This window comes from Eschrichtius robustus, chromosome 15 (assembly GCF_028021215.1).
Source record: "Eschrichtius robustus isolate mEscRob2 chromosome 15, mEscRob2.pri, whole genome shotgun sequence".
Lineage (NCBI taxonomy): Eukaryota > Metazoa > Chordata > Mammalia > Artiodactyla > Eschrichtiidae > Eschrichtius > Eschrichtius robustus.
Window position 1 is genome coordinate 36,141,995 of NC_090838.1, and position 20,213 is coordinate 36,162,207.

The following is a 20,213-nucleotide window of genomic DNA, read 5'->3' on the forward strand; positions in this document are numbered from 1 at the left end:
AAATGATCACTTACTTACTCATGCGATTTGCGCTGTGCTAAGTGCTGAGGAGGATACAAAGAGAAAGAAAACAAATCCCTGGTTTCAAAGAGCTCACAGTCTAATGGGGAGATAAGGAATGGTACACAGGCAGAATGAGCTAAGTGCCAAGAGGAGAAAAAAACGTAAATGCTCAGGGAGCAGAAACAAGAGAAGAGATTACTGCTAGGTGGGGCGACAAGCATGGTTACATGCAGAAGATGATTTGAGCTGTGTCTTAGAGGATAGTTAGAACTTTTAAAGGTGGACATAGGAAATAGTAGGTAAATATTCCAAATGGACTTCCCTGGGGTGGGGAAGTGCACAGCAACAGTCTCAGGTGTGTGAAGGGCAGCTGTGAATAATAAACCTGACAAAAGTAGGTTGGAAGCTATGAATGCTACACTAAGGGATCTGTTCTTGATAACTTAAGCATAAGGAAGCCAATGAAGGTCTTTGTCAGGGTGTACATCAAAACCGCACTTAAGGACAGTTAACCTTGCAAGAGGCTGAAGGATAGACTGGTAAGAGGAGACACTTCAGGCTGTGACACCAAACAGGAGGATGCCGAGTTGAGGCAGAGGGAATGGAAAGGAGGTGAGCGCTACAACAGGCTCTGAGCTCTAAGTGTGCCAAAGGCCAGGGATAGAGACTCCTGGACACATCTCTCTCCTGGGATAGGGACTGGGAGGAGTCAAAGTCATGGCCACACCCCCAGGTGACGTCAGGAGGGCGACTGAGGTCTCTGATTGGCTACCACGGCCGCCAGTCCGGGGAGGAGGCGGTACCCTGTCCCCCGCCCGCTCTGGGCTTGGTGTGAGGCGGGCGCAGGCTGAGAGGCGCAGGAAACCCGCACCAGACGCACCCGGGACAACGGTGCTGCCCCCGGGGGCCAGCGCAGAGGTAGGCAGATGAGTCTGGCCGGGAGCCGAAGGGCGACCCCAGAGACTCCGGTGCCCGGGGATCCCCGCCCCCTCTAGAGCGCGCAGTCCCGGGTGGGCGCGTCGCGCGGAGGATGGGGACCGGCGGGCTGATCCGGAGGGCCGGGACCCGGGGATGGAGCGGTCTGGCACCGGACTCAACTCCGCGCCTCCCAACGCAGCCTCCGCACTCCACGTCGCTCCCCTTGCTGCTCCCAGGACTGGGGTCTCGTCTGGGAGCGGTGGCCGGCGGCTCCTCGCCCTCTGGTCTCCCGTGACATTTTGTTTGAAGAGTCGGGGCCCGGGTTTGTGGCGCGGCGCGGGCAGTCAGGGGGGCACACGGCGCTGCTGCGCGTCCTCGCGCTGAGTGGCCCACGCAGTTAGGGATGCTGCGGCTCGGCCTCCGCTTCTTGGGAGCCCCACTGTGATCTCGGGGGCGAAACTTCTCAAAACTTTAAAGAACCATTTTCTACATCTTGGGTTGCCAGAATGTCAAAGTGCCCTTAGGTGACCTACCATGAAACTGCGCTGTCCCTCAAGTTATTCGACCACTTTTTAAAAGATGGAACATTTGAGCCAAAAATTTTGATGTGCGAAACGCAGTGGAAAGAGAGGTTGAAATATTTACGCTGGAAAAGTCCTAGTTCTGTGCTACCTGCAGGTCACTGCTTTCTTTGTGAAAATGCCAGTCGCAAGCCTCGACCACACAGCTGTGTGTGTCCCTGAGGAGCTCTGGAGTGAGGAGCACGGGTTCTGAGCAGTGCTACCGAAGGGCAGGCTTTGCCCAAGTGATGCTGGGTGGTGGTCGGGAGGTTGCTTAAACAAGGCAAGCCTCAGTGTGGTCAAGAAAGACATCTTTTCTGCTTTAGAAACACACACACACACACACTCACTCTCTCTCTCTCTCTCTCTCTCTCTCTCTCTTACCGGGCCAAGTAGATGAACTCTTTCTTTTCTTCTTCTTTCCCTTTAGGGATTTGGAAGAGAAACAGGAAGTCAAAGATTCAGAGAAAAGAGCATTCACTCCACAATCGTAAACAGTTTATTTCGTGTCAGTAAATGTTTCCCAAAATCACTGGGGTATTTGGAAAACCAAGACTTTTTCCTGTCCGCTGCAGTAAAATTAGATTACGTTCAAATTCAAAATCTAGAAATGATATTTATTTAGCAAGTGGTATAGCTCCCAAAGCTATCATTAGGCTCTGTAAAATCAGTAGTAATGGAAAAGGATGGTGGATATTGTTCAAAATTAGAATCTTTACTCAAGATGGTGCATTAACACAGCAGTTACTTTATATTAACTGAAATTACAGAATGAAGTGAGGAAATCAGGTGTCTAGACCTCAGGATAGACCATTAGCTAACCAATCTGTAGTTTTGAATTTTTAAAATTATGACTGTAGTAACTGGGAATGCAGACATTAAATACCAATAATGTTCTTAAGGTTTTGCTACTTCACTGTAAAAATATGTAATTAGTATAACTATAGAAATGAATAGGTGTGTTTAACAGAATTTATTTGATGTGTCATTTTCATAGCACAGTACTCTTGGTAAAATATATGTCTGATACTTGTCATATTTGAGATTAACAATTAACTCTAAATTGTTCGAGTTAATGGTGGAATTCTCAACAGGGATAACCACAAACAATAGATTATTAATATACATCCACTTAAACTGTTATTTTTCTTTACTCATTTGTAAATATATGCTCTTTATAATTAAGGTGTAATTCACAAACCATGAAAGTTACCCTTTTAAAGTGTACAGTGCAGTGGTTTTTGATATATCCTCAAGGTTGTGCAGCCAACAGCACTAATTCTAGAATATTTTCATCACTTCAGAAAGAAACCCCAAACCCATTAGTAGTTGATCACCATTGCCCTCTCTTCACAGTTGTTGGCAACCACTAAGCTACTTTCTGTCTCTTGGGATTTGCCTATTTTATATAAATGGAATCATACAGTATGTTGCCTTTTGTGTCTGGCTTCTTTCACTAGGCACTTAGGGTAATGTTTTCAAGGTTCATCCATTGTTGTAGCATGTATTAGTGCTTTATTCCTTTTTTTGTGGCTGAATAAGATTCCATTGTGTGGATATACCACATTTTGTTTATCCATTCATCTGATGATGGACACTTGGTTTGTTTCCACTTTTTGGCTGTTTGAATAATAATGCTGTTAACATTTGTGTACAAGTTTTGGTGTGGACTTAGGTATTCAGTTCTCTTGGGTATATACTTAACATTGGAGTTGCTGGGTCATATGGTAACTTTATGTTAAAACTTTTGAGGAGCTGTTAAACTACTTTCCAAAGCAGCTGTACCGTTTTTACATTCTCAGCAGCAGTGTATAAGAGTTCAGATTTCTCTACATCCTCACCAACACTTATTACATGTCTTTTTTATTATAACCATCCTATTTAGTATGCAGTGGGAAGTCATTGTGGTTTTGATTTGCATTTTCCCTTATAGCTAATGATGTTGAGCATTTTTTCTTGTGCTTTTTGTCCATTTGTACATCTTCTTTAAAGAAATATCTCTTTAGATCCTTTGCCTACTTTTTAACTGGATTTTTTACTGTTGAGTTGTAAGAGTCCTTTATATAATCTGGATAAAAGTCCCTTATCAGATAATGTGATTGGTTAATATTTCTTCCCATTCTGTGGGTTATCTTTTCACTTTCTTGATTGTGTCCTTTGAAGCACAAAAGTTTTTCTTTTTAGGTTAAATTTACCTATTTTTTCTTTGATTACTTATGCTTTAGATGTCATATCTAAGAAACTATCGTCTATTCAAGGTCACAAAGACTTATGCCTATTTAATCTACTATGAGTTTAGAGCTTAGGCTCTTACGTCTAGGTCTTTGATCCATTTGGGGTTAATTTTTGTATATGGTATGCAGCCGGGGTCCAAATTCATTCTTTGGCGTGTGGATATCTATCTAGTTGTCTAGCACCATTTATTTAAAAAAAACTATTCATTTCACCTTGTCAAAAATCAGCTCGCTCTAAATGTGAGGTTTTATTTCTGTACTTTTTTTAATGGATTGAATAGCTGGCCCCCCCCACCAAAAAGGATGTGTTGCAGTCCTAACACCTAGTATCTCAAAATGTGATCTTATTTGGAAGTAGGGTTGTTACAGATATTTTTAATTGAAATATAGTTGATGTACAATGTTATGTTAATTTCAGGTATACTACATAATGATTTAATGTTTGCGTACATTATGAAATGATCACCACGATAAGTCTAGTGACCATCTGTCCCCGTACAAAATTAGTACACTGACCATATTCCTTATGCTGTATGTTACATCCCTGTGACTTATTTATTATATAATTAATATAAGAGGTTTGTACCACTGGATCCCCTTCACCTATTTTGCCCCCCATCCTTATTTCTTATTTCCTTATTTCTGTACTCATAATTTTATTCCACTGATCTATATATATGTCTGTCTTTATGCCAGTACCACACAGTCTTGATTACTGTAGCTTCGTAGTAATTTTTGAAATTGAGTGTGTGAGTTGTACAACTTTTTAAGATTGTTTTGGCTATTCTGGGTTCCCTGAATTTCCATATGAATTATAGGATCAGCTTGTCAGTTTCTGCAAAAAAATGCGGTTGGAATTTTGATAGGCATTGTATTGAATGTGTATATCCATTTGCAAGTGTTGCCATCCTCACAGTATTAAGTCTTTCAATCCATGAATGTGCGATGTCTTCCATTTATTTAGGTCTTCTTTAATTTCTTTCAATGATGTTTTGTAATTAATTTTTTTTTCATCTTGATCAATGATGTTTTGTAGTTTTCAGAGTACAAATCTTATACTTCTTTTGTTAAATTTACTCCTAAGTATTTAATTCTTTTTGATGCTATTGTAAATGGAATATATTCTTGATTTCATTTCTGGAGTTTCCTTGCAAGTATAAAGAAAAACAATTGATTTTTCTATATTGATCTGGTTTCCTGAAACTTTGCTGAACTCAAATAGTTCTAATAGTTTTTTTTAATGGATTCCTTAGAATTTCCTATGAATAAGACCATGACATCTTAAAATAGAAATAGTTTTAGATTTTCCTTTCCAATCTGTGCGCTTTCTATTTTATTTTCTGGCGCTGGGCAGACCCTCCAGTATGACGTTGAATAGAAGTGGCGAGAGCAGACATCCTTATGTTGTTTCTGATCTTAGGCGGATCAGTCATTTACCATTAAGTGTGATATAAGCTGTGGGCTTTCATGGATGCTTTTTATCAGGTTGAGGAAGTTCACTCCTATTGCTAGTTTGTTGAATGTTTTTATCATAAAAGGGTGTTAGATTTTGTTGAATGTTTTTTTCTGCATCTGTTGAAATGATCATATGGTTTTTGTTTTTTATTCTATTCATATGGTTCATTACATTGATTTTCATTTGTTGAAAACTATGTTTGTCATTTTTAAAACTGTAGAAATTTTACAGTAGAACATAAACAGGTTATTTTAAATGTAGTGCAAAAATTAACCAACATGAAATAGACTCTTCTTGTTGCTTAAGATAGAGGAGTGTCCCTATATTTCTGTGCAGTGCTATGAATGGTTCAAGACTTAAGGATGTCCATTTCAGGACTGCTTTTTATTTTTAATATTTTGTCTGTATTTTCTTCCTTGTCCACTCTAAAGCTAATGAGGAGAGAAATGAAATAGCAGTAGAATTGAGAAAAAGTTTGTGACTGACAAACTACCTTATTTACTTCTAAATCATTAATAGTAAATGCTGATGTGAGTAATGAAAAAAAGGTCATTAACAAGGCTAATATCCTTAGGAAAAACTCATAAAACAGTGGGGTGGGGCATCTGTGAAAACGAAGAAATGAAGAGAACAATTTCTAGCTCTACAATAAGTTTCACTTAAATTATGGCTAGAATTTAGGAGCATGTGGAGGCTTTGAGATGGTTGGGGAGCTCTTAATGAAGTTGTAGCCTTTGTAGAATAACTTTGCTTATATTTATTTCTAAATTATTGAGTGATAATGTAAGTATTAATGTGAAAACTGATCTAAGCACAAATCAATATTTATGCTAGGAAAATAATCTTTTGCAGATTTAAAAAACTGGTATAGGTTTAAGAAGGGGTTATATTACACTAAATATTGGGAAAATAAACTTGGTTAATTTGTGAGGGAGACATATTTTTGTAAAACAAAAGAACAGAATAATACGCTTCAACTGCAGTTCTATCCTGGGGTTCTGAGAGTTTTGCTGTCACATATATTCTATGACTAGGACTTGGCTTCTCCTGAAGAGCCACTCCTAATGCAGATTTTGTCAGTTCATAGCAAGGGCAATTCAGAAATACATTATCAAGCCATTTATGAAAATAGCCTGATGAAACATTAACAAACATTTAAACCTACTTTTATGAATCCCAGAGCTAGAAATAATTGTGCTTCCAAAGTCAAGCAATAGTTTTTTGCACTTTAGAATTTCAAAACCAGTTCCCCTGCCTCTTGGCTTCCCCCTTACCGTGCTTCTCCCTGGGATTAATCTCCTCCAAAAGGAAGGTTAGCATCATGGAAACCACTGAACCAGATTTACTTAATGTTGGTGATTCTAAATTTCATGTTTATATGTTTTCTCTTCTTACACCAAATAAAAATTATCTAAACTTGTCCAGGGTCGTAATACTTTGCCCAGTTAAATATGCCAAAGGATTTTTAGTTTGAAAGACAGCCTGGACCTGGACAAATATAGGGTGGTGGTAAGTAATAATTATAAGTCTAAGCCATAATTGTAGCACTGATATGAAGTTTCTTTATGTTATTCTATGATGCTACCAATTGAATCAAAACTGTAATAATTCTGTAAGTTTAAGAACATGGTAAAATTACGAACTGACAGATTTAAAAAATCTTACCTCAACTGTTGGGCAGAGCTAAAATAATGACAGTACTCTGTTTGTGTGGTGCTGTTATATTGTCCAAAGTGTTGTTAAGAACAGCAGTATTTAATTTGTTGCTTACAACCTACCCATGAGAAGAATGGTTTGTTATTGCCGCATTCCCCCTTTTTTCTAGATTAGATAAGCTGAGACATGGAAAGGTTAAGTTAAACAGAAAGTTTATGTAACCCAGTTGGGCCTCCAACCCTGGCCTCTTGTCTCCCCTAAGTTCTTTCCATGAGCTTTCACCAGTTCTGGAATTTATCTTAGAATTCAAAACTTGCGTCTAGATATTGTTAGATGGTGACTAGAATATGTGTTTTCAGTGATTTAATGAATTATCCTGAACGCTAATTGATATTATGCCATTTGAATGCTTTCTTTCCTAGAATAAATATGGCAGAGCTTTCTGAGACAGAAGGACCAGTAGATTGGAAAGAACGATGTGTAGCCCTGGAGTCCCAGCTCATGAAATTTAGAGTTCAAGCGAGCAAGATACGAGAGCTCTTAGCAGAGAAGGTAAGCTTTTCTCCCTCACCTTTGTTAGTAAACATCAGCTATTTGGGGCCCATTTCATTTATATTAAATAATCTCAGTACTTTAGGCTAGGGTAAACATTTTAAAAATAATGAATGTAATTTAATGTTTTGTCAGGGATCTGAAGCTATATTTGGCATATTCTTTTGCCAGTTTTATTTTATTTTTTTTAGATCTTTATTGGAGTATAAAAAAATATCCCCACCCTCTTGAGCCTCCCTCCCATCCTCCCTATGCCACCCCTCTAGGTCATCACAGAGCACTGAGCTGATCTCCCTGTGCTATGCTGCTGCTTCCACTAGCTATCTGTTTTTCATTTGGTAGTGTATATATGTCGATGCTACTCTCACTTGGCCCCAGCTTCCCCCTCCCACCCCGTGTCCTCAAGCCCATTCTCTATGTCTACATCTTTATTCCTGCCCTGCAACTAGGTTCATCAGTACCATTTTCTTTTTTTTAGAGTCCATATATACGTGTTAGCATACGGTATTTGTTTTTCTCTTTCTGACTTACTTCACTCTGTATGACAGGCTCTAGGTCCATCCACCTCACTGCAAATAACTCAATTTCGTTTCTTTTTATGGCTGAGTAATATTCCATTGTATATATGTGCCACATCTTCTTTATCCATTCATCTGTTGATGGACATTTAGGTTGGTTCCATGTCCCGGCTATTGTAAATAGTGCTGCAATGAACATTGTGGTACACGTCTCTTTTTGAATTATGCTTTTCTCAGGGTATTTTGCCAGTTTTAGAATGGATTGGACATTAACACAAAAAACACTTCTTTGCAAATACTAGTGGGCTGTGTAAGAATTGTGTGTATTTGATGAATGTGGAGTTCATTCATTCCAGAGAGAACAGCTATAATTTACTTGATTTTACTAGAGTAGTGTGACAACATTTTGATCTACTAAATATTTAGGAAAATCATCTTTAAAGTGATTATTGTTCGTTCCCTGTTGATAGTAAAATGTGTTTATACTGTATTTGGAAGTATACACCTATTTAGGAATTTGTGTTGACTATGTATCATTAAACTATAGAATGGAATTAATATAATTCTATGCTTCCGTTAATAGTTCCGATCATGTAATTAAAATTTCATTTATGTCATAGGATTTTTAAAGAATATATGTGTATAAAACTGATAGATTAATTCGTTTGTTTATTCATTCAACAAATATTCATTGAGGGCTGATCTTGTGCCAGACACTGTTCTTAATGCTGCAGTTACATATGTGAATGAGACAGTGCATGTTCCTATTTCCAGAAAACTTGGATTCTAGACCTGCACTGTCCAATGTGGCAGGCACTAGCCTCAAGTGGCTGGTGAACACTGGAAATTAGGCTGGTTCAAATTGAGATGTGTTGGAAATGTAAAATACACACCGGATTTCAAAGATTGAGTATGAAAAAAAGAATGTGAAATACCTAAGCAATAATTTTATATTGATTACATGTTGAAATGATAATATTTTGGATATTAGATTAAATGGAAAATAGTAAAATTAATTTTACCTTTTTTAAACTTTTTAAATATGGGTACTAGAAAATTTTAAATTATATATGCAACTCACATTATATTTCTGTTGGACAGTGCTATCTGGATGGATGGATAAATGGTATTAATGGTCATTCAGAACTGATCAGAAGAATTTATAGGTGGTTTCTTAAACTCTAGTCTGCATAATCCTTTTAGGGTGGAGAAAAATCCTTTTGGAGATTTTTAACATCTCCAAAAATTGTGTTAAATCTTACTTTCATTGCTAGCCAAGAGTCTCTTATCACAGAAGAATTGTAATAAAATCCAGTAAAACATCGTTCAGTTTAACCTTTCATATGTATCATCTTAAATTTTTGTGTATTAACAGCTGTTAGATGGAAAGATTAAAGTTATCCTACTCACTTTGGGCCATAGGGTGACCCAGTAATAGGCTTTGTGGAATGAATCCCCAATATCAATTTTCTTTATTTATCACTATTAGAATAAAAATTATAACTTGAAAAAAAATTCCCAGTTGGAATATCTCCAAGTTGGAGAAGTTTATCCTAACTCAAAGTTAGTGACTCATGCTTTGTCTTTTGCTCCTCTCTCTATAAAAATCATATCCCAAATCAAAACTACAATGAGGTATCACCTCACACCAGTCAAAATGGCCATCATCAAAAAATCTACAAACAATAAATGCTGGAGAGGGTGTAGAGAAAAGGGAACCCTCTTGTACTGTTGGTGGGAATGTAAATTGATACAGCCACTATGGAGAACAGTATGGAGGTTCCTTAAAAAACTAAAAATAGAACTACCACACGACCCAGCAATCCCACTACTGGGCATATACCCTGAGAAAACCCTAATTCAAAAAGAGTCATGTACCACAATGTTCATTGCAGCACTATTTACAATAGCCAGGACATGGAAGCAACCTAAGTGTCCATTGACAGATGAATGGATAAAGAAGATGTGGCACATATATACAATGGAATATTACTCAGCCATAAAAAGAAACGAAATTGGGCTTCCCTGGTGGCGCAGTGGTTGAGAGTCTGCCTGCCAATGCAGGGGACACGGGTTCGAGCCCTGCTCTGGGAGGATCCCACATGCCGCGGAGCAACTGGGCCCGTGAGCCACAACTACTGAGCCTGCGCGTCTGGAGCCTGTGCTCCGCAACAAGAGAGGCCGCGATAGTGAGAGGACCGCGCACTGCGATGAAGAGTGGCCCCCGCTTGCCGCAACTGGAGAAAGCCCTCGCACAGAAATGAAGACCCAACACAGCCAAAAATAAATTTAAAAAAAAAAAAAAAAAAAAAGAAAGGAAATTGAGTTATTTGTAGTGAGGTAGATGGACCTAGAGACTGTCATACAGAGTGAAGTAAGTCAGAAAGAGAAAAACAAATACTGTATGCTAACACATATATATGGAATCTAAAAAAAAAATAGAAAGGTTCTCATGAACCTAGTGGCAGGACAGAAATAACGACACAAACATAGAGAATGGACTTGAGGACACGGGGAGGGGGAAGGGTAAGCTGGGATGAAGTGAGAGAGTGGCATGGACATATATACACTACCAAATGTAAAATAGATAGCTAGTGGAAAGCAGCGGCATAGCACAGGGAGATCAGCTTGGTGCTTTGTGACCACCTAGAGGGGTGGGATAGGGAGGGTGGGAGGGAGGGAGATGCAAGAGGGAAGAGATATGGGGATATATATATATGTATAGCTGATTCACTTTGTTATAAAGCAGAAACTAACACACCATTGTAAAGCAATTATACTCCAATAAAGATGTTAAAAAAAATATAGATAGATAGATAGATACAAATCCTTAGGTTACATGATGCCTACCTCTCAATAAAGCTGTTTCATGATTTAAAAAAAAAAGAAAAGAAAAAAATCATTTCCCAGGTTGTACTGTGATTTATCTGCTATTTTCCACAATCCCAATCCCCTATGCAATGATCTTGTCAATATCACCAATTATAACCTTGCCACTAAACCTCACTGGACACTTCCCAGGTATCCCAGGTGCCTTAGCCTCTCAACAGTTGGCCCGCTGTTGACCACAGCCTCCTCAAAATGTTCTTGGTTCTGTTGACTACTTACTCTTTTGGTTTCATTATGGACTTTATAAGAAGTTATGCTTATTTGGGTTCCAATTAATTGACTTTTAAATTCTTAATTTAATGCCAACATTTGTTCTTCAGAAGGCTTATCGTAACAAATTTCTTTATGAGTGCCCATTTTGTAAATTTTGAAAGTGTCGTTTTCTCTGTAAGTAAAATTGTGAATAGTTTTTTGGTGATTAATTTATGTTATTAAATTTTCTTTTCTGTCAGTGAGTGAATATTGAGAGGAATATTATTTCAGAATTGCTGTTTTATTTGTGGTTTCTTTTTCTTCTTCTCCTTCTCCTCCTTCTCCTTCTTCTTCTTCTTCTTTTTCGTCTTCCGTAATTTGTATCTGTCTGAAATCCTTTGACAGATCTCAGAGATGGAATGATTCAGATGTGTTTCATACAGTGGAAAGAGGATAAGCATGCCAAATTTACTCATGGTTTCCCAGTAAATAAAGTCAACACCAAATGGGAATAACACTTTTCATGATATTTTCTGTTATTTTCCACTATGAAATATTTTTCTCTGGATTAAAAATTATTTTTGGTACCCACCCATGTTTTAATAAAAATACCAAATATTGATTTATGTACTAAGCACTTTACAGATATGATTTATTTAGCTCTTATAACAACCTATGAATTAATAAGTTTTATTGTTCCCATTTTACAGATTAGGAAAATGATGCTTACTGTGTGCCAGGCAATCTTCTAAGTGCTTTATGTATATCAACTTTTTTTTTTAAAATTATTTTTGGCTGTGTTGGGTCTTCAGTGCTGTGCGCAGGTTTTCTCTAGTTGCCTCTTGATTGCAGTGTGCGGGCTTATCATTGTGGTGGCTTCTCTCATTGCGGAGCACAGGCTCTAGGCACGTGGGCTTCAGTAGTTGTGGCACGCGGGCTTAGTAGTTGTGGCTCACAGGCTCTCGAGTGCAGGCTCAGTAGGTGTGGTGCGCGGACTTAGTTGCTCCGCAGCATGTGGGATCTTCCTGGACCAGGGCTTGAACCCATGTCCCCTGCATTGGCAGGCGGATTCTTAACCACTGCGCCACCAGGGAAGCCCATATATTAACTTTTTAATCCTTATAACAACCCTATGCGGTAGCTATTAATATTATTCATATTTACGCAGGAGGAAACTAAGGCACATAAAAGTTATTTATTTACCTTGCCTGAGTTCATGCTGAAATGTAAGTGGTGGAGCCAAGATTTGAAAATAGGCATTTTGTTTTTAGAGCTTGAATGCTTAGCTGTCACCCTATATGGCATCTCTAATATAGTTTTGTTACCACATTCTTTGCTTTCTCTGATATTCTTACCTACTCACCTATTCTGTCTTCTCTGTTCAGCCACACAGCATGTTAACTCCATCTCTGCTTGGCTGCACACGTCTGTGTAAGTTAGGATGCATTTATGCATGTAGTAATAACAGTTTACATAATATTACGTATTTTTCAAAGCAAACCCTATTGCATTGCTTCTGCGTGCCAACACAACTTGAGTCACCTACTGCGTTCCAGAGGATAGTCTGGTCCCATCTGTAACCTTTAGTTTTGTGTGAGAACCAGTCTGCCCCAAGGCTTCTTCCTAATAGTTCTCCGTACCTTCCCTCCAGATGGTTGCAGGCCTAAGTCTGAAGATTCTTGAGAGAATATTAATTTGATTCCTCAGCTCTTTGCCAGAAATTCCGTACAACTTTTCCTTTCTGCTACAGTTCTGGTTCTTAGTTCTGTTTTCTTGGCACTGATTTGAGGCATCTAACACTAGGTGCTAACTATGGTTCCTAAGCCTTGACTACAACCATTAGCTAGTTTCAACCCTACAGTAACTCTATGACATAACTATTATTACCCACAATCTACAGATGCTGACATTAAGACTGAGAACATTTGAGTAGTAGGCCCAATATTACACAGCTAGCAAATAGCAGAGTTGGCATGAAACCTTAGATATTTCACGCTTTTTTTGTGATGCAGCTAAAAGAGTGCCTGGCACATAGAAGTAACTCATTATTATTTTCCTGTATCTTTCTGACTGGACACACTGGTTAAGTGTACAAGGAGATGACTTAAACTAATGTAATTGTAGATTGATGGGTGACATCTTTCTGAATTTTTTTAGGAAAAATGTATGAGAGGATCTCAGAGTGTTTTTATAATTCAAGATGGCTTTCAATTATATATACGTTGTATATTTTTGGAGATGGATTAGGAGATTACGTGGGATTTTTTTAAAACTATTTTTTTCACCTATTTGTTTTTTCCATTACAATTTCCAAGTAACTTCGAATATTGAAGCTTGTGAAGAAAAAGGCCTTATTGAAGTCTTGGGCAAATCCTGCTGTAAGTGGGAGAGGTCTTTAGAGGAATTTAAGGAATGGTGTTGGAAATATCTCTAGTATGCCAAACATAAACTCTTTAGGGAAGCTGAGATTTAAGTAATTTTCCTACTTTACAGTATTATTAGTTCATTTTCGGAGTCAGGGAGGGAAAGGGAAAGTTTCTTTTTCAGTTGAAGTGAATGTTATTTTCTATGGGTTAGATTTTCAGTGAAAAGGAAAAGGTGAAAAACATGAAGAATTTTCCCTTTGGGCATCAGCATGGACCACATAACCTAATGCTGCCTTTACCTGATACAGCATTTATGTCTGGCAGTTCCTGCCACTTGACCTTCCTCTTGTGAATGATTCCCCTGAGGTGGTCTAGGATTCTCGTCTAGGAATAAGGAGTATGTGGATAGCATTGTATTTGCTTTCATGTAACGGTCCAGTCACCACCGTGATTGCCCTATTTAAACCACACATGCCCTGTTACTCTTTTGCCCCACCTAATATTTCACAGTGCCCAGTGAAAATTATACATATACTAATAATTAGATTTTTCAGGCTAATTTAAATTTCATTTTTGGGCTATTGACTGAGGATATTATTATTATTTTTTTTTTATAAGGAGCTTGAATAGATACACAAACCGTTAGTATTTTTTTTTAATTAATTAATTAATTTATTATTTATGGCTGTGTTGGGTCTTCGTTTCTGTGCGAGGGCTTTCTCTAGTTGTGGCAAGCGGGGGCCACTCTTCATCGCGGTGCGTGGGCCTCTCACTATTGCGGCCTCTCTTGTTGCGGAGCACAGGCGCCAGACGGTGCAGGCTCAGTAGTTGTGGCTCACGGGCCTAGTTGCTCCGCGGCATGTGGGATCTTCCCAGACCAGGGCTCGAACCCGTGTCCCCTGCATTGGCAGGCAGATTCTCAGCCACTGCGCCACCAGGGAAGCGCAGGATATTATTTTTAATAACAAAATTTTTAAATGGTGATAGTGTCTTTCATGGGTTCTATGGGGAAAAATCAAGAAGAGAGATACTTAATGAGGAATTTCTGTCCACATCAATGAGTTTGAAGGTTCTAAAGTATTCTGCCTGTAGTAACCAATTCATTAAATAAGTTTATCTGTATACAATGCATGGAACAATGAGATCACTGAGTGTTATGTATGTGTGTGTGTGTGTGTGTGTGTGTGTGTGTATATATATATATATACATATATATATGTAAAATCTGGACCAGTGGCAGATTTCCCTCTGCCACTTGCTGCTGTGTTCACACTGGCTACAGAGGGCACTTCACTGTGGTAAATCAAAGCACCAGGCTTAGAATTTGCTTCTTCATTTTATTATTGTATTAGTGGCCTGTTCGTAAAAGACTTATTTTTGTCCAAAGCCTGATATGGATCATTTCAGGCTTCTTTTACTGACTTAGTATGGATTGGCTGTGGAATTGACCCAAGCTTTACATTACAGTCTACATTGTGAAAGTAAAAACTTACATGGGTATTTCCTGCATTGCTTTTTTTCATTTTTAGTATTTTGCAAAGTTATTGCGCAGTTTGAATGATTATAAAAACAGTCACTCAAAAAACAAAGTATTGCTTTTCATCCTGTGCTTATGTTTAAACTGATTTTTTTTTTAATTAATTTATTTTTGGCCACATTGGGTTTTTGTTGCTGAGCACGGACTTTCTTTAGTTGCGGTGAGCCGGGGCTACTCTTTTGTTGCAGTGCGTGGGCTTCTCATTGCGGTGGCTTCTCTTGTTGCGGAGCACAAGCTCTAGGCGCGTGGGCTCAGTAGTTGTGGCTCGCGGGCTCTAGAGTGCAGGCTTAGTAGTTGTGGCACACGGGCTTAGTTGCTCTGCGGCATGTGGAATCTTCCTGGACCAGGGATTGAACCCGTGGCCCCTGCATTGGGAGGTGGATTCTCAACCACTGTGCCACCAGGGAAGTCCCTAAACTGATTTTAAAGTGTTCTAAACTTTATTGGATATACTTAATGTGTATTTACATTTATGCAGTGTGAAATGTTTGGTATTTATGATGTTTAACATAGATGAAAATGTAGTGATTTTCTTTTATCAAAATGTATCTTTGTGGGCTTCCCTGGTGGCGCAGTGGTTGAGAATCTGCCTGCTAATGCAGGGGACGCGGGTTTGAGCCCTGGTCTGGGAGGATCCCACATGCCGCAGAGCGGCTGGGCCCGTGAGCCACAAGTACTGAGCCTGTGCGTCTGGAGCCTGTGCTCCGCAACAAGAGAGGCCGCGATAGTGAGAGGCCTGCGCACCGCAATGAAGAGTGGCCCCCGCTTGCCACAACTAGAGAAAGCCCTCGCACAGAAACGAAGACCCAACACAGCCATAAAAAAAAAAATATATATATATATATATATATATATATATATATATATCTATCTTTGCTTTTAAATAATTATTTGGAAAGAGTTGAAACCTTCATCCATTCATTCATTTTTTTTTCCTTTCTTTTATTTGTTCAACACACATTTATTGAGTTTCTGTTATGGGATATTTGTGACTCCTGCCGCAACCAATGTTATGTAAGTAAATAATAAACCCCAAATCTGGGGAGAGACTACTTAGGTAGAATTTGGTTAGAATCTCAAATTCTAAATTTGGCCTCTCTTGGTCATACCTCTGTCCCTGTGTTTCCTTCTGCAATAGGTTTCTTGAGAACATGCAACTTAAAGTTGTTCCTATTATGAATGTTAATGATTTTAATTTACCAATAAAAGATTCCTAGGCCAAAAGAATAGCATGCAAGGGACAAAAATAAAGACAAATGCTTTCCAGCCAAAGATTTTGTGGTTTCACGTATTTGGGACTGATCTTCATATGGTTCTGTAGAACTATACACTGTGTGTGGAGTTTATAAATACCAAAGCTGCTGTGGTTCAACTAAAAGAGCAGTAGGGAATCTGAACATGAAGACTCACATCCCAGCCATGTCACTAGCTGGGAACATTAGCTTACACAAGGCATACTCATTCGAAACACCAATTTCCCAATCTTTATAATGGGAATAATGATTTCTGTCTTATGACGTGACTGTGAAATAATGTATTTGAAAATTCCTGGTTCCTGAACACTAATTCTAATTTTTTAAAAGTTCTCTTCCCTGAATTATTTTTCTTTCCTCTGAGATTATTTTCCACTTGTATGTTTGTTTGTTTGTTTGTTTTCAGGTTGCAGGCTTTTCTCAAATGTCTGATGATCTTTGGTGGTCCGTTTATATTTAAGAATGAGATATCTGAAAAGCTGACCAACAATTGTGTATAAATAGTCAGTGCTGGTCAACTGTCAATGTTTGCTTTAGAATGAGTGGGTGGGAGACGGCTTATTACACCATGAGCCCATAAATGCCACAGTTGTTGGACTAGAGCCCTCCGAGTAATTTATTCAGCATTATAAGAGAAGAACATATCAGTTTTTTAACAGAAGTAAATGCTTAGCTGCTGCACATTCGGCACACGGGGATAAGTGAGAAGGTTTCAGGGAGTTAGTTGACTCTAAGGGCCACGTGTTTTCCATTAATACCCACTATTCCCAGCCCCACACTCACTTCCCCCTGTAGGTCTTTTATTATTTTTTTTTATAAATTTATTTTTTTAATTTATTTTTTATAATTTATTTATTTATTTTTGGCTGTGTTGGGTCTTCATTTCTGTGCGAGGGCTTTCTCCAGTTGCGGCGAGCGGGGGCCACTCTTCATCGCGGTGCGCGGGCCTCTCACTGTCGCGGCCTCCCCCGTTGCGGAGCACAGGCTCCAGACATGCAGGCTCAGTAGTTGTGGCTCACGGGCTTAGTTGCTCCGCGGCATGTGGGATCCTCCCAGACCAGGGCTCGAACCCGTGTCCCCTGCATTGGCAGGCAGATTCTCAACCACTGCGCCACCAGGGAAGCCCCCCCTGTAGGTCTTTACAGGGTTGTGCAGGGCATTCAGCTCCCAGGGGAGAAGTTCAGGACCCTCCAGTCCTTATTCTAGGCTGTGGTTTCTGGCACTCTGCTTCACCAAAAACAAGAGAATTAAGTGAAATATGTATATTTAATGGTGAACTTGTCCTCCCACTCCCAGCCTTCTTCTCCTACATGGTTCCTAAAATGCTGGCAGCCAATTCTACAGGAGGAGATTGAAAGTCTCTGGGCAATCTTATCAGCCCAGGTGGAAAGAGGTAATAATGCTGACATCAGTGGTTCTCCAACAGAAAGTCTAGCCAGATCACCTAATATTAAAGTTCATGATCAGCAAGCTCCATATATGTGTAAAAGCTTCTAGTCAGCTTTTTAGTTCCTTACCTTTAAACATCAGTGGGCATCTCATGAATGACCAGACATCTGATGAAGGCCTCTAACATGGAAGATAGAGAACAACCAATCAGAAAAAACCAATATCGCCTATGCAGGGAAAAAAGAAACAAAACAAATAAAATCCTATCATTTAATATTCCCAGAGAGAAAAGATATTGCATCCATGAAACAAGGAATATTCAGGAAATAAAAAGAACCCTCGAAAAATTAAAATCATGATAGAAGAAATTAGTCAATTTAATAAAGAGTTTGGGATATAAACTTAAGGTAAGTTCCTGGGAAGTAGAGAAAGATGTTGAAGAGATGGAACACAGGAGAGAAAAGAGAAATTTAGAGGACCAGTCCACTATGTCCAAGCTCTGGATAACAGGAAATCTAGAGGGGAGAATATCAGTGAAATGATGCACAGAGGTTTCCCAGGATTGAAGGATGCAAGATTCCAGATTGAGAGGGTCTACCAAGTGCCTTGCACAACAGATAAAAATAGTTCCACTCCAAGGCACATCATCATGAAAGTTCAGAATATATAGACCAAAGAAAAGATTCTGCAAGCTTTCCAAGAGAAAAAACATGTCACATACAAAGGATCAGGAATTAGAATGGCTTGGACTTCTCAAAAGCAACGCTAGAAGTTAGGAGATAATGAAAAAATGCATTCAAAATTCTGAAGGAAAGTGACACCAAACTCGGAATTCTGTACTGAGGCCAGTTATGAATTTTATCTGAAGGTAGAATAAAGAGATTTTTAAGACATGCGGGGTCCGGTAACCTTTCTGAGGTATCTCCAGAAGGATATGCTCCATTAAAAGGAAGAAGTAAACCAAAAGAGAGGAAAGCATAAGATATAGTAAATAGGAGATTCAATGTGGGAGGAAGTTGAAGGGCCTTCCCAAGAAGACAGCAGTGCCCAGGCAGAAAGAGGAGCCAGTCTGTATTGACACAGGTCAGAGGCTTTAGGAGCAGCTTCAGGAAGATGAAATTGGTGGAAAATTAGATGTGAATGAGCATCTTGAGAGATGATTTAGACAGTGTTAAGTTCATAGAAAGTTAAGTAAATAAAAGAACAAGACACTTTAGGGAAAAAAGTTACATAGCAAAGGAAAAAGTAACCATAGTCTACTACGTGGTTCCTCTTTGACTATCATACATAGTCACAATAATACTAATAAAGAACAGTGATTTAACCAAAGGTAAGATATAAACATATTGGAAGAATGGGCGTGTACCTGTGTTGATGGCAAGGAGATCAAAGAGCTAAATCTTCATTCTCCGTAAAGGAAGTAAGTAGGAAATCACTAAACTGAAGAAGTCAAGAGAAATAGAAGCATGTTATTTAGAACACGTAAGGAAATAATAAGAGCATTGACCAAAAGAGTACAATTATTTTATTAAAAAATCTTATGAAACTGGTTGACACAATGTGTATTTATGGCTTTGATCAACATTAAAAAACCAGAAAAATTAAATCAAACTGTGAAATAGATGGACTTGTTCAGTCTTTTGGGAGGAAATCTTAATAGGATGTTTCCATGGAAATCACTTTCTAAACAAAATAATTTATTTTGTGTTTTCAGAGTATATCAAAAAGAATCAAACCTTCTGGGTTATATACTTTGGGGTTTTTTTTGTTTTGTTTTGAAGTATAGTTGATTTACAATATTGTGTTAGTTTCAGGTGTACAGCAAAGTGCTTCTGTTATATATATGTGTGTGTCTGTGTATGTATATACAGAATATATATATATATTCTTTTTCAGATTCTTTTCCATTATAGGTTATTACAAATATTGAATATTGAGTACTGTTCACTGTGTCATACGGTAAATCCTTGTTGCTTATCTATTTTATATATTGTAGTGTCTATCTGTTAATCCCATAGTCCTGATTTATCTCCCCCCCCCATTCCCTTTCCCCTTTGGTAACCATAAGTTTGTTTTCTATGTCTGTGTGTCTGTTTCTGTTTTGTAAATAGATTCATTTGTATTATTTTTTAGATTCCACATATAAGTGATATCATAATATTTGTCTTTCTCTGACTTCACTTAGTATGATAATCTCTAGGTCCATCCATATTGCTGCAAATGGCAATATTTCATTCTTTTTTTATGGCTGAGTAATGTTCCTGTATATATATATGTGTGTGTGTGTGTGTGTGTGTGTGTATACCCACACACACACACACACACACACCCCACATCTTCTTTATCCACTCATCTGTTGATGAACACTTAGGTTGCTTCCATGTCTTGGCTATTGTAAATAGTGTTTCAGTGAACATTGGGGTACATCTATCTTTTCAGATTAGAGTTTTCATCTTTTCCAGATATATGTCCAGGAGTGGGATTGCTGGATCATATGGTAGCTCTATTTTTAGTTTTTTAAGGAACCTCCATACTGTTTTCCATAGTGGTTGCACCAATTTACATTCCCATGAACAGTGTAGGAGGGTTCCCTCTTCTCTACACCCTCTCCAGCATTTATTTGTAGGGTTTTTAATGATAGCCGTTCTGACTGGTGATAACTCATTGTGGTTTTGATTTACATTTCTCTA

General features: G+C 38.6%; 1 protein-coding gene across 4 annotated transcripts in view; it reads left to right on the forward strand.

Moving 5' to 3' along the window:
• The first annotated feature begins 840 nt into the window (after nt 1–840).
• PLEKHH2 (pleckstrin homology, MyTH4 and FERM domain containing H2) overlaps nt 841–20,213 on the forward strand; it is a 113,480-nt gene continuing 94,107 nt past the window's right edge. For 3 of the 4 annotated variants that reach the window (XR_011076678.1, XM_068564917.1, XM_068564919.1), the window contains exons 1-2: nt 841–921; nt 7,250–7,379. Coding sequence is in view for 3 of the 4 variants with exons in the window: in XM_068564917.1 (XP_068421018.1) it covers nt 7,257–7,379 (123 nt within the window). In the remaining variant the exon portion in view is untranslated. Of the gene's footprint in view, nt 922–1,928; nt 1,990–7,249; nt 7,380–20,213 lie in introns of those variants that run through there. The other variant, XM_068564918.1, reaches the window with a different exon arrangement.